The following is a 13,932-nucleotide window of genomic DNA, read 5'->3' as shown; positions in this document are numbered from 1 at the left end:
ATCCGCCGACCAAAGGACTCCAATAGATGGTTCAACGACCACCTAAAAGAGCTCAAACTGAGCGCCCGACGGGCGGAGAGGCAATGGAGGAAAAATTACAGCCCCTCATCAAAAACCCACTTTTTATCAGCACTGGCCAAATACAAATCAGCAATCCTGGCTGCAAAAACCACCTACTTTTTGTCTAAAATAACTTCTGCAGAAAACAAACCCAGGGAAATCTTCGGCATAGTGAATGACCTGGCATTCTCAGACCGAACCTCGCCCCATATCCCTCCCTCCCAGCCTCTCTGCGACCAACTTAACACCTACTTCTCAGACAAAATAGCTACCATTAAGGCCAACATTCCACCGCCCTCGTCTGCCTACGTCGATCCCTCCCCCCCTTCCGTTCAATGCCCTCTTACCTCCATTCCCCCCCTCACTCAGGACTCTTTTCTGGAGATACTCCCCAAAGTGAAGTCGGGGTCTCCCGCGGACGTCTGCCCGGCACGAGTCCTGCAGCAAATTTACTCCGGCTGCCCTGACCCCCCGATTGCCTTCCTCAACAGCTCCCTGACACAGGGCGTAGTGCCCTCTGCGCTAAAGGCAGCTACCATAGTGCCCATCCTGAAAAAACCTGGCGCTGATCCTTCCATCTCGGCCAACTACCGCCCCATCTCCCTGCTACCCTTTCTGGGCAAGGTGATGGAACGCCACGTCACCGCGGCACTCAGCGCCCATGTTGAGGCAAATGGGGCTCTGGCATCCCGCCAAGCCGGGTTCCGTCCCCGGCATTCGACCGAATCAGTCGTGGTCTCAGTCTTAGACAAACTCAGAAAGGGCATGGATGAGAACAAACACCAGGCACTGGTCCTCCTTGATCTCTCCGCCGCCTTTGACACGGTGGACCATACCATCTTACTTACCGGTGTCAAGGCGGCCGGCATCGGGGGATCAGCTCTGGTCTGGCTCTCCTCCTTTCTGAGGGACCGCACTCAGGCGGTCCGGCTAGGCGGCTTCACGGCCACTCCCCTCCCTGTCACCTGTGGTGTTCCCCAGGGATCCTCTCTCTCCCCCTTACTTTTCAACCTTTACATCTTTCCTCTCATCTTCGCACTCCAGCAGCTGGAGGTCACCGTCTATAACTACGCGGATGATCTCCAGCTCATCTTTGATCTGTCCCCCTCTCCTCTCTCTGTCTCTAACTTCCAGTCAACTATGACATTCATCAGGGACTGGATGAACCACAACCACCTCAAGCTGAACCCGGATAAAACCGAGCTGGTTCTCACTGGTGGTCCATCCAGCCCCTGGAACTCTCTCTTCTGGCCCCCCTCTCTTGGTCCCGCACCGACCCCCTCCACCACGGTCAAAACACTCGGTGTGAAAATAAACAACCAGCTCACCCTCCATTCACAAATTAGTTCCGTGGTATTCTCCTGTTTCCTCACTCTCCGCACTATCCGCACTGTTTCCCGCTTCTTTTCCCCCCAGGCACTTAAGATCATCATGGCCGCACTGGTGATATCGCGACTGGACTACGCAAACGGTCTTTACCATGGCATCCCCGCGTACAGCTTGCGTAGACTCCAGACTATCCAGAACCAGGCAGCCCGGCTGGTATACGGCCTCCCTCGTTATCACCATTCCACCCCCCTTCTCAGGGAGCTTCACTGGCTCCCTGTAAAAGAACGTTCCCTCTTTAAGATCGGCTGCATGGTCTTCCAGGCCCGACAGGGCACTGCCCCCGCTTTCATCTCTTCATTAATCAATCCTTATGTACCTGCAAGAGAACTTCGGTCTTCCTCCAAGTCCCTCCTTCAGATCCCTCGCTTCACACGCAAAAAGTGGGGCGGGGCCAACTTTTCCACCCTGGCCCCAACTTTTTGGAACTCACTCCCTGACCACCTCCGCTCTGCCACTCAGTATCTCCCCTTCCGTAGAGATCTGAAAACGTTCCTCTTCAGCCAGGCCTTCCCCACTTAAACCCTCTTATATCTCCTCTTATCTCTCTTTCTGGTTTTTTTCCCTCAGTTGCCGAACCCCCTAGCGCCAAGAAACCGCAAGGTGTACGCCGCGCTCTAGAAATATTTTAAATTAGAAATTAGAAATTAGAATGCACAGGAAAATATTTTTATTATTCTATTTCTTAAAATGGAGTCAATATAAAGGCAAGTATTGCACGATGATACAAAAACTGCGATAAATATCTTACCGGATGGTAAACATTTTTCTTTATGTAATTTCCTCCTCTCCCGGGTATAGTTCTGAGCAGGTGATGAAAATAAGAGTACTGTTTTTAACTCCTTCAGAAAAAAACAATAAAAAACACCATGTGAAACTAATATTATGTGGTACCATGCATGGATAAAATGTGCTTCAATGAAACAGAACAACTCACTCGATTTATTTTTCTAAAAAACAATATATTAAAAAGATAAAAGTATCATTTCTCCCTCGCGCCCATTTGCAAGTTCTGATAGGGATTAAAATGACATCCTAACATAACCACTGCCACAGACAAACTGTAAAATTGAAAGAAAAGAATCAAACTCGAAGAACTTATTTCCTGATACTATTCTCACAGACTAAGATGATTTTATAGACGAACCACAGACATTGCATAGTTGTTGGTATGTCATTTTATCTTTCCCTTTTAATATGATCTAAGTGCAGCCTTCGATACGGTCAACCACCGTGTCCTTCTGAGCAGACTGGCGAAAGCAGGACTTACCGGGACAGCTATCGGATGGATCGAATCCTATCTTACAGGACGCACCTTTCAAGTCTGGGATGACAGTCACCACTCATCCACCCTCCCACTCACTAGCGGCGTCCCCCAGGGCTCTTCCCTAAGCCCCATGCTTTTTAATGTCTATATGGCCCCCCTCGAGGACGTGGTAACACCATTTAACATCAAAATGGTGAGTTACGCCGATGACACCCAATTAGTCGTCTCCCTGTCCCAGCTGATTGACCATCCTGAAAACCTGACTAACTGCCTCATAAACATCCACAACTGGATGAACGAATCATCTTTGAAATTGAATGGTACAAAGACAGAGGTAATGTTACTCGGTAAGCAATGGACAACTATCCCCCCCACGATATGGCCCGATGTGTTCGGTGAAATCCCCCCCCCCCCAAATCTGAAATCAAAACACTCGGGGTGTGGCTAGAGCCACAACTCACGATGAAGACCCAGGCTACCAAAACCTCGGGCACATGTTTTGGGCTCATGCGTAAGACTCGTAAAATCCTGCCCCTACTCCCTCCTATGTCCAGAAAGCTCCTTATACAGGGCCTAGTGCTGTCCCGCCTAGACTACAGCAATCTAGTCTATCTGGGAGCCCCCGAGGCTACCATCTCGAAACTTCAGCGGACACAGAACGCGGCAGCACGTATGATCACCAACACCCCCTCCAGAACATCTGCCAAGCCAGCCCTTAAAACCCTGCACTGGCTCCCTGTTCGCCAAAGGGTGCACTTTAAAGCAATGTGTATCACACACAAGCTCTACAACGGTTCCGGCCCAGCGATCCTCAGCAACATGATTACACCCTATACAGCAACCAGAGTGCTACGATCGCAAAATGAGAATCGAGTCCACATTCCCAGATTCAAAAAAGTCCGCACGGGAGGCCGTCAATTCTCAGTTCAGGCGGCCAAGGGCTGGAACGCACTCCCCCTGGCCCTCAGATTGGAATCCAATTTCCTTGCGTTCCGCAAAAAACTTAAGACCCATTTGTTTCCCAAGTAACACCCTTCGACTACCTCCCGTCTCAATAGGTTCAAGTTACATAGCGCGGGGATACCCTTGGGTCACCAGGCGCTGTAGAAATCGCTAAAATAAAAAATAAATAAATAAAATAAATATGAGGAAAAAAAATTGAGATTCGGCGAGTAAATGAGTGAGTGACTTAAATCGTTCGTCATAAAGTCCATGTCCACTACACTGAGACTCCTGAAACACTACAGATGACACTGATGGAGCAAGGATTCGCACATAACGCAACTTGCTTGAATTCAGTCATCTCGACATAACGTAAATGCGCTAACCAACATGTTTGTCTTATTAATATTGCATTTCACAACATGTTAGGTATCTAGAAGAAGTTTGCTTATGTGTCTCTACTAACCAGAATTGCTTGCACTAAAATGTCCGCAGCTACGCGGGATTTCCTACTGCTCATGCGTCTGTCATACTCATGTGACTTGAGGTCTTTCTCGGCTTGGAGAGAAATGTACGCTTCTGCGCACTAGAACTAAGATGGCTGCTCTATGTCCTCACATGCAAGAAGCTTGCACTGCTGCTTTTGCTAAGCTGTTCGTTTTGCCTAATCACTAATGCAATAGTTACATTAAAAATAATGGGAATAGAGTAGAGATTAGTGGTATACAGTACATTCATTTATTCTGTGTTCTAAAACTGTTCTTTTCTACTTTTCATGTATCGTAATCTTTGGGCCTTGGAGGTGCTTTATGGTGCCTGCACTTTCAGTGTTCTGTCCTTTAAACTGACCCGTGGCCAGGGTTAGTTCTTCACACCATTCTAGGTAAATATTATATAAATGAGGGTATGTCATTGTAATGTTTCCTTCTCTCTCCCCATCCTCTTGTCAAATGCGTAAAGACTGCTTTATAAAAACTCTGCATATTTTCATTCTAATCGTCATTTTCCTAATTGAGAATTTTCTATTATTCAATGCTTGGATTATGACATTTTAAAGATTTTAAATAAAGAGTTTTAAACCTTTTCCAAGTTGTGGTTATTTTATGAGAGCAAATGTTCTTTTTTTTTACCTATTATTCTAACACCTTTGATCCCTTAGGACTCTAGGTACCGATGACGAAGATTGGTAAGTCAATGGTATAGGTCCTAAATGAAAATTATAAATCACTGATTAGAGTAAATGCACAGGTTACCTGACTAAAATTTCATCATATGTTGTTTATGAGCCCAGGTGAGTATGGTCATCTGAGTCTGGTGAACTGCACGCTCTATCAACACCATCGGTTGCAAGTGAATTGGTGTCAGGCTGCTAGTGAGTTGGCAGTGTTTTACTTCAAGAGAAATTATAACACACGTCTGAAAAACATTTCCCACTTTCATATTACATTACAATTTTAAAAAGCTTCTTTTTTGTATACAATTTGAAAATATGTAGTTCAATCTTGCTCGTGTATGTAGTTATTTGAGCGGTATTTGGTATGGATTCATATTGCTAGTGTATCAAAATGTATTGTAACGTAAATGCTGATTTTACTTAAACAATATGCACTGTTCAATTGCCTGATGTAGGTGTATAATGGTCGCTTGAATATATATACAGGCACAGTTTATTCTAATTAATATGTTGAGCCCACCTCAGAGGAGCTGCCGCTGGTGTAATTCACGTTGGCATCAATGTTTGCCGCTGTCTGATAATATGTCTTTCTCTTGCAAAAAATGAGTGAAGAAAGTGAAATGGAGTTAGAGGTGCCGATCTTGGAAGATGCGCCAACCAAGGACGGGATGGTTGAAAAAAACGGTAACTGTCTCCTAAATGAATATTTACTCGAATTTTGAACAGTTTTGCTGAAAACGTGTTCACATCTTCCTTAGGTATTTTCATTTTTTTTTTAAATAACTACAGATCCTAACTTGGTGTCGTACTTGGTAACGACGGAAGAGCATTTTTATAAGAACTTAAACTAAAACCATATAGGTACGTTTTAACTTTTTATTTTATTAGTATTTAAGTTGTATCATTTTCAGAATGCTCAATTCAGTTTCATCTTATTTTTTTATCTTATTTTTCGTTTTAAATATTAAAAACTGCAAGTCAATAACTCATCTTTCTTTAAAACGTTGGGATTATTAATTTAAAAACATAACAATTTGAAAAAGTGTCCTGTGTTCCACCTGTAGAAGAGCTCATAGTTGCAAGAGGCCGTGGAATAATACTCGAATTACAGTTTTCAAAAGCACAGCCGGAGGTGATCATTGAAAGACATCATACCCAATGAGTAAGCAACTTCACACTTGATTGTCTTCGTGTTGTTCTTGCTTACTTCGAAAACCATCTGCACAGCCTCCGTAACATACCACCCTCAACCAGAATGCAAAAGGAAAATATTTAAAAATAATGAGCCCAAGGAGGCCTGGATTGGTTTGACAATGCCCTTACCTCACTGAAACCATTCCAGGAATATCTGCACTTATACACCCACACCCCTAAACAAAAATGAGAACTGTACCCTATCGTTATCAACTATCACCTGCTCTTTTTCTCAGAATCTGCTGCAGGAGAACTAGATGCATCCCCAGTGCCTAATTTGAGCTGGTGGTTCTCGGTGAGGTCCATCAGCAAGGCCATACCGGGAACTCATAGCAGCCCTGGCAAATTTAGTCAGACCAACCCCCATACAGTGCATAGCAAGCAAGCGCAGTGAACGAGCCTAACCACAACAAGGGAGGTTTGGGGAGAGAGGGTCATTTGGGAAACAAAGTAAAAAATGGTACATTCTCAACACATTTTTAATTACATATTCAATTGTGTTCACTTTTAAAGCATAGTAAATGATGATATTACAGTGCACCAGGATACGACAATCCTTGTTGAGGCTCTTCGATAATTCCCTCACTATACCCCTCCATCAGTGCCTCTCATCTCTCTATAGCACCGCTCTCACATGTATTTCATTTGTTTAATCTCAGCTCTCATACCAGCGTGGGATGTCAGAGCACATTGCATCACACACACATAGACAATGAACCACACGTGTAAATATCAGTGTATAGAAAATGTTATACAAGAAGTAGGGGACTACAAGGTGTAGAATTCACATGTTATCCATACAGGCAGGCAATTTTTAACAGTGCTTGGGCTGCAGAAGCAGAAATCCAAGATTCAGAACATAACAAAGTGGTTAGGGCTGGCTTTACTAATAAGAATTTTTGGACTTGCATCTCTCTGTGGGGGTTACCCCCAAACCTTTTGCTTTCACCTCTCCTATTTTTTTGCTGAATTCATTTTTGTTGACCTTAGGACTATGTGCACTTTTCTACCGTTAACCAATGCTAAAGTGCTTGTGTTCACTCCCTAAAACTTGGTAGAATTGATTTACACCTGATGGGCATACTTAATATATTTATAAGTCCCTAGTAAAGGGGTATTCCATGTAGAGAGGGCCTGTAAATTAAATGCTATAAAATGGACATGCAGTACTCATTATGCCACCCACTTAAGTAGCCCCTTAAAACATGTCCCAGGTCTGCCATTGCAGCCTGAGTGAAGTTTTAAACTGCCAATTCAGCTTGGGAAAATAAACCATTTACCAAGTCTTAAACACATCTTTTATTACATATAAGTCACCCCTAAGAAAGGCCCTAGGTAGCCCATAGGGCACGGTGCTTTGAAATTAAAAGGTTGGATATGGATTTTTAAGTTTTACGTGTCCTTGTGGTAAAAAACTCCAGAATTTGTTTTTCACTATTGCGATGCCTACCTTTTTCATAGGATAACATTGGGTTGCCTTATTGCATTTAATAATGGCTAATGTTTGATTGGGAACAAGAAATGTTTCTAGTTTGGTGTTTACGAAATTGAAATAAAAAATCTTCTTTGGGGGCGTGGCTAGCAGCTGAAGAAAATGGCAGCGGCCTAGAGAGGCTCCGTACCCCAGCCAGCATCCCCGAAGCTCCGATCACTCATCCAGTGGCATAAACGCCCTGAGAGGCGGGGGAGAGGACGTCGGAGAACTGTTGGCATCCCAAACGCTGATTGCAAGCCCCATCAGTTGAACAATAGTGTGGCAGGGTCGTAAAGTAACGGTGCGGCCTGCATCCGCTTTTAAAGCCGGGGGACTAAAGTTTGCTAGTGGGCCCGTGCACAGTGAGCGCCCGACGCCGCAGTTTGTGCTTGCTGCACGGAAATCACTGATCGCCCGGAGAGAATCGGGGGCATCGAACGGCATGCAGCGAGACGCTGGAGAAGCATCTCGGGACCACCGAGACAGCACGAGAAGCAGGGAAGGAGAAGCGCTCTATGCCATAAATCACGACCGGCGCCTCAGTGGGGTTGGCGCCTGCTGCCATGACCGCATTTGCCCTGAGACATGGCGGAACAAACAGATTGGTGCAGGGTGTACTGGGTGCCCGGCGGAGAGTGCTCACATCTGGGAGAAGGTCAGTGACACAATACGGGGGCAGACTGGGAGTGACTGGCGGTGGCAAAAATTCCCTTCAGAAGCAACGTCTTCGGTAGCGCAGGACGAGTCGGTGCAGTGGCGTGTGACCACACTGCCATACCACAATGGACTGACAACACTGGGGGCTCTCAGAAGCGGTGGGCTTGCTTCCTTCTCCTTTGACCAACCTTTTTGGACATGCTGACAGCGCTATGTGAAACAAGATGCCCTTCAATAAGCCCTTGAATAAGCAGCCAAGAAGGAAATGATTTAACTGGGAGAACACAGCAACAGATGGGTTACCAGTAATGCCGGGGGACCCAAGACGGGAACAGAAAAGAAACTTTGGCGAACAGGGCACACTAGTACACACACAGAAGAAGGTGCAGAAACGTGAAAAGCCATTAGCACAGCTCTGAACATGAATAGATTGAAACTTACTGCAATGGGGGGCAGTTGCCAACGTGGGGCACAACAACCCAAACTTGATAAGTACGTCTATGTAAAGGCTCCCATGGAACAACCAGAGCGCAACGCCAACCAAATTGCAAGTCCTAAAACAGCGAAGGGGCAGGACGTCACACTGCAGGATATTTTCACTACCCTGAACAACGTTCATGCCTCCCTCGACTCCCGTATCGGATCAGTATAGAAAGAAATCTCCTTGATCCGTGCAGACCTACTTAAGATGTCAACCAGAGAAACAGAGGTCGAAAAAACAACGAAAACTCTTACTAACGACACAGCTGCTCTCCAGAAGCAAGTGCGCCAGTTGGCAGCAGACAATAAGCTTATTGCCGCCAAACTCGACAAGCAGGAAGGCCACTCGAGACGAAACAACAGCAGAATATTAGGCGTGCCAGAACAAACAGGGGGACTGGCGCTGGACCTCTTTGGTGAGGACCTCATAAAGAACCATCTTCAGCCACGAGGACTGTCCACCTACTTTTCAATAGAGAGAGGACACCGGGTTCCGTGGGGGTAAAGGCCTAGACCAGTAGCCCCCCCAAGACCCATACTGGCACACATCTTTAATTTCCGGGACCGCGATGTAATGTTGCAGACGGCTCATGTCGCCTCTCCGCTCCGAATGGACAACAATTTTCCCGGACTATACGACTGCGGCACCAAAACAACGCCGCAGATTTCTTGAGGTAAAAAGAGAGCTCCGAAATCGTGAACTCAAATACTCCCTGATGTTCCCAGCGAAATTGAGAGTGGAGGCGGAGGGAAAGACATGTTTTTTTGCAACACCTGACGAGGCCTGAGTGGCTTGAGATATGGTGCCGGATCCCAGCCTCTGGACGAACAGGCCGAAGGGGAACACAGCACTCACAGGATGGAGCGCCTACAGAGTCAGAAGAGACGAGAGGGCAGTAACGATCCTCGCAAGCAAGCAGAGTAGAATAAGTACCCACATATCGGTAGTGGATCCCTAAATAGGTGACAACACCAGGCGAATAAAAACTCATGGAGATACGGAGACAATATAAACAGTTCAACAATAGAGCGCAACTCCCAGGAACTGCAGTCAGAGCGACTCCACGGCATTCACTGCAATTGTGATGGCGACACAACGATAAAACTGCTGTCAGATACTAAATACCATTAAGGGTGCCTTATACCAGTTTCTATCAATATACTTGGCCCCCTTCAACTCCCTTTTTTCTTAATGTAAGGAGCCAATGTACATGAACATGCCAACAAGATGCACTGCAGCTGAGGGGTGTCCTGGAGGGGCTAACAGAGAAATCTCCCCCTACACAGGTATCAGTGTTGGGAACTAAGCAGTCTGCGCAGTTGGGGAGGCAAGTAGTTCTAAATCCACCTTGCAGGGAGGTATGGAGGGGGTTGGGCAGGGGAATGAAGCTGATTGTTTTAGATTAAAATTGCATTGTTAACCCAACACTTTTTAAGGTTCACACTCATAACGTTCGAAATGCACTTCCCATGCAGTATCCGACGGACTCTCATCTTGTAGCTACAAGTAATGTCAAGAAAAAAGGTATTGGTTGATAGAACAGCTGCCACGCCCTCAGTTCCCAACACGACGGGCTCCCCTTTAACACTTCTTTCATGGAATGTTAATGGCCTGGGTGACAAAATAAAGAGGGGACTGGTCCTTCAATACCTTAAAAGGCAGGCAACGGCCGTAGCCCTACTTCAGGAGACATATCTAGTGGGGACAGTGAGTAAGGCAATGGACAGATGGGGCTTCAAGATGGTAGCGCACTCCGCATTCACCTCAGACTCAAGAGTGGGTATCTTGGTTCAGAAATGATTCCCACTTATCGTGACGCAAACATGGATGGACGACCAGGGCCGATTTTCAGCAATTGCATGCCAGTGGGAGGGACGAGCATACAATATAGTCTCAGTATACATACCCCCCCGCACTCCATTCAATGGCTTTTCCAGCCCTCAGCGCACTCCTTCTTACTCTCCCAGAGGGGGAACTCCTCATAGGGGGAGACTTTAACTCCACAGTGAATGATGCAGTTGACCGAATGCTCTCTAAAGACCAACGCAGTAACAACCCCCACTTTGCGGAATTTCTGGTGGGCCTCATAGATGTATGGTGTTTCCGATTCCCCCTGGAATGACAGTACACGTTTCACTCGAGGGCGCATAATAGCCTCTCCAGAATAGACTACATACTGACACTAGCAGATAGTCTAGGGAGGCTGGGAGATATAACACACCTACCCAGAGGCATCTCCGATAACTCTCCGGTAGTGATAAAATACATAAACCAGACGGCTCTCCACTGACAAACTTTCCAAATATATCCGGGATTTCTTAAAATTCACAAAATTTGGAAAGGCCTCACCAAAACAACACCACAATATTTCAAGGATAATGAACACTCGGTCGACTCCTCTGTAATCGTTTGGGAGGCGTAAAAGACTTTAATCCTGGGCCACGCCATTTCCTTAATTGCAGGCAACAAAAAAGACAAACAAAAGGAAATAGAAGCCCTAGAATATGACTGCCCCAGGTGGAGAGGATACACGCCCTGATCCCCACAGATTGGCTAGACAAACGTGAGCAAGCTAGCCGGCATTACCAAAAAATCTACACCCCAGAGACCTCTGCCACGATTGTGGAGGCTCAGGCTTTCCTCAAAGATATTAAAATGCCCTCACTCACGCCGGAAGACATCCAAACCCTTGAGACAGACCTAACTGCAGACGTATTCGCTTTAGCTATAGGCACTGTACAGCCGGGGAAAGTCCTAGTACCTAATGGCATTCCCGTAGAGTTCTACAAAAAATCAGTGAATACACTAACACCACATTTACTGAATATGCCTGCCTCACAACCGTAGAACTCCCTAGAGATCAGAGATTGGCGACAATAGTGGCTATCCGCACACCCGGGAAGCCTTTTATGGACTGTGCGTCATACCGACCCATATCACTTCTGAATGCAGAGGCAAAAATACTAGGGAAAACATTGGCAGCTAGGCTGACACCACATCTCACTAAATTAATACATCTGGACCAATCCGGATTCTTGCCAGGTAGAAATACAGCTCTCAATCTGAGACGCCTGCATGGTGTAATGGCTTGGATACCCATGATACGGGAAGCAGCGGCTATCCTCTCCTTAGACGCCCGCATGGTTTTCGAAATGGAGGAGTGGTCTCTCCTGTTCGTTGTCCTTAAACATATGGGCTTTGGCCCCAAATTCTGCACCTGGCTTTGCCTCCTATATACAAACCTTGTAGCACAGGTAGTGGTCAACGGCCGCATTTTGGCTGATTTCCCCCTTGGTCGTGCACACGTCAAGGCTGCCCCCTGTTGCCGCTTTTGTTTGCCCTCGTTCTAGAGCCGCTCGCAGCCTGGATAAGGAGGGATCCGATCATTTGAGGCCTCAAATGGGCGGAGGGATGGGAAGACCGCATATCTCTATATGCAGACGACATACTATTGTATGTAGCCTCCCCCAAGCAGTCCATCTGTAGGCTCCTGGACATATGTGCATCATTTGGCAAATTCTCCGGGTACACTATTAATTGGGCCAAATCGATCTTGTACATACTGCACGGTCGCCGAGCCGGATTGCAGTGAGCAGAGTCCAGGAAGTGGTAGAAGACAGACTAGTGTTGTCCCTTCCCCAAAACAAAAGTTGTTAAAAAACGATTCTCCCTTTCTGTGATTACTGTCTTTGCCTGTGGTTGATACAGTTTACAATTGTAGTTTCAACCCGCCTGTGATTGCATATTTTATCACCTGTTTTGTGTTTTAAACTTGCGATTTCCCTGCCCATGATTGCTTCCATTTAACGTGTTGAATTGTGAGATTTGAAGTCCAAACTCTGTAGTTTATCCCTCTCATTCCTGGTGACAATTCAGCTTTCCCTCCAAATTTCTCCTTTACTCTGTGCTAAGACTTGTATGTTAAAACAGTGCACCCCCAGCCACTATTTTGTGTTCACAAGCCAGTGAAACCAGCCCCCCTGCCTCCTCCCCCCCTCCCAGCAACAGGCATATTCTACATCAGAGGGTGCTTCTGTGAGCTGTTTAAACTGTGTTTACTAGGGACTGTGCCCTTTGTTTTTTGTCCAGGAAAGGGAGTAAAGTTTTATTCAAACAGTATTGTTAGATTTCAAGTTAGTGAGGCCTTTACCTGCAGAAGTCCAAAGTGTGGATTGAGCCTGTCTGTCTCCTAGGAGATTCTGAACAGGAGAAGCAGCTTCCAACTCCCTGGCCAGTAAACCTTGTCTGAGGTCGCTGGGACCTTATATGGTCAGCTAGTGGTTGGTACATGTGTACACTGATTGGTGGTTGTATCTGGTGTTTCTGTTGGATTAGGGTTAGTGTCCTCATTGGTTGGGTATTTGAGGGTTCTGATTGGTTTCTGGGTGTGTGATTCAATCAATGTAGGGTTGGGACTAGGGCTAGGGTTAGGATTTCTATTGGAAGTAGGGACTAGGGCTTCCTATGTTATTGGTTGTTGGCAGTAGGGTGGGACTAGGGCTAGGGTTAGACCTTTAATTGGAAGTAGCGATTAGAGCTTCTGGTGTGATTGGTTGCTGGACTAGTTGTGGGACTAAGAGTAGGGTTAGGCTTTCTATTGGATGTAGGGACTAGGGCTTCCTGTGCCATTGATGGCTTAGACTTGGGTTGGGAATACTGGTAGGACTAGGGCCTCTATTGGACTTGTTGATCAGGGTTTTTGAACTGATTGGGTGCTTGGACTAGGGCCAAGATTGGCTGTAATGTCCTGGTCTCCTATTGGTTTTAGATTGTAGGGCTAGTGTTGTGATTGGATAGTGTTAGGACTAGGATTCCCACTGGCTGAAGGGGTCACCTGATTACTGGGGCTATAAAAGCCAGGGTTAGGGCATCTCAGCCCAGGTGTCAAGGCTAAGGGCAGAGAGGACAAGAGGAGTTGCCTCTTTGAGCCTGTTAAGGGAAGAGAGGACAAGGGCAGTTGCCTGTTTGTGCCTTTTAGGGGCAGAGAGGACAAGGGCAGTTACCTATTTGAGCCTGTTCGAGACGGACCAGGGCCAGGGCCAGAAATGCTGCCCATTTTCTACTTTAGCAATATCCAGCTCACACCACCCACATCCACAAACGTATTGTATTTATGGATCTATATATTTATCACTTAATTCTAATTTAGCATTTCCAATGCACTACCCTATTTCTCAGCCTATACTTCGCTCAATATATCTTCTAGCCCAACCTTCTGACTCCTCTCAAACTTCTTTCTACCACTCTTTCCAATGCACTACCCTAGCTCTCATCCTATACATCTATCAATATATCCT

General features: G+C 46.2%; 1 protein-coding gene across 1 annotated transcript in view; it reads right to left on the bottom strand.

The window, feature by feature from the left end:
* Window positions 1-13,932, bottom strand: part of OTOG (otogelin) — a 1,187,449-nt gene that overhangs the window by 1,104,455 nt on the left and 69,062 nt on the right. The window contains exon 2 of the mRNA XM_086954148.1: window positions 2,198-2,249. Within this exon, the coding sequence (XP_086810274.1) occupies window positions 2,198-2,249 (52 nt within the window). The remainder of the gene's footprint in view (window positions 1-2,197; window positions 2,250-13,932) is intronic.

This window comes from Lissotriton vulgaris, chromosome 2_1, assembly GCF_964263255.1.
Source record: "Lissotriton vulgaris chromosome 2_1, aLisVul1.2, whole genome shotgun sequence".
Lineage (NCBI taxonomy): Eukaryota > Metazoa > Chordata > Amphibia > Caudata > Salamandridae > Lissotriton > Lissotriton vulgaris.
The sequence above is the reverse complement of the archived record's forward strand: the minus strand, read 5'-3'. Positions and strand labels throughout refer to the sequence as shown.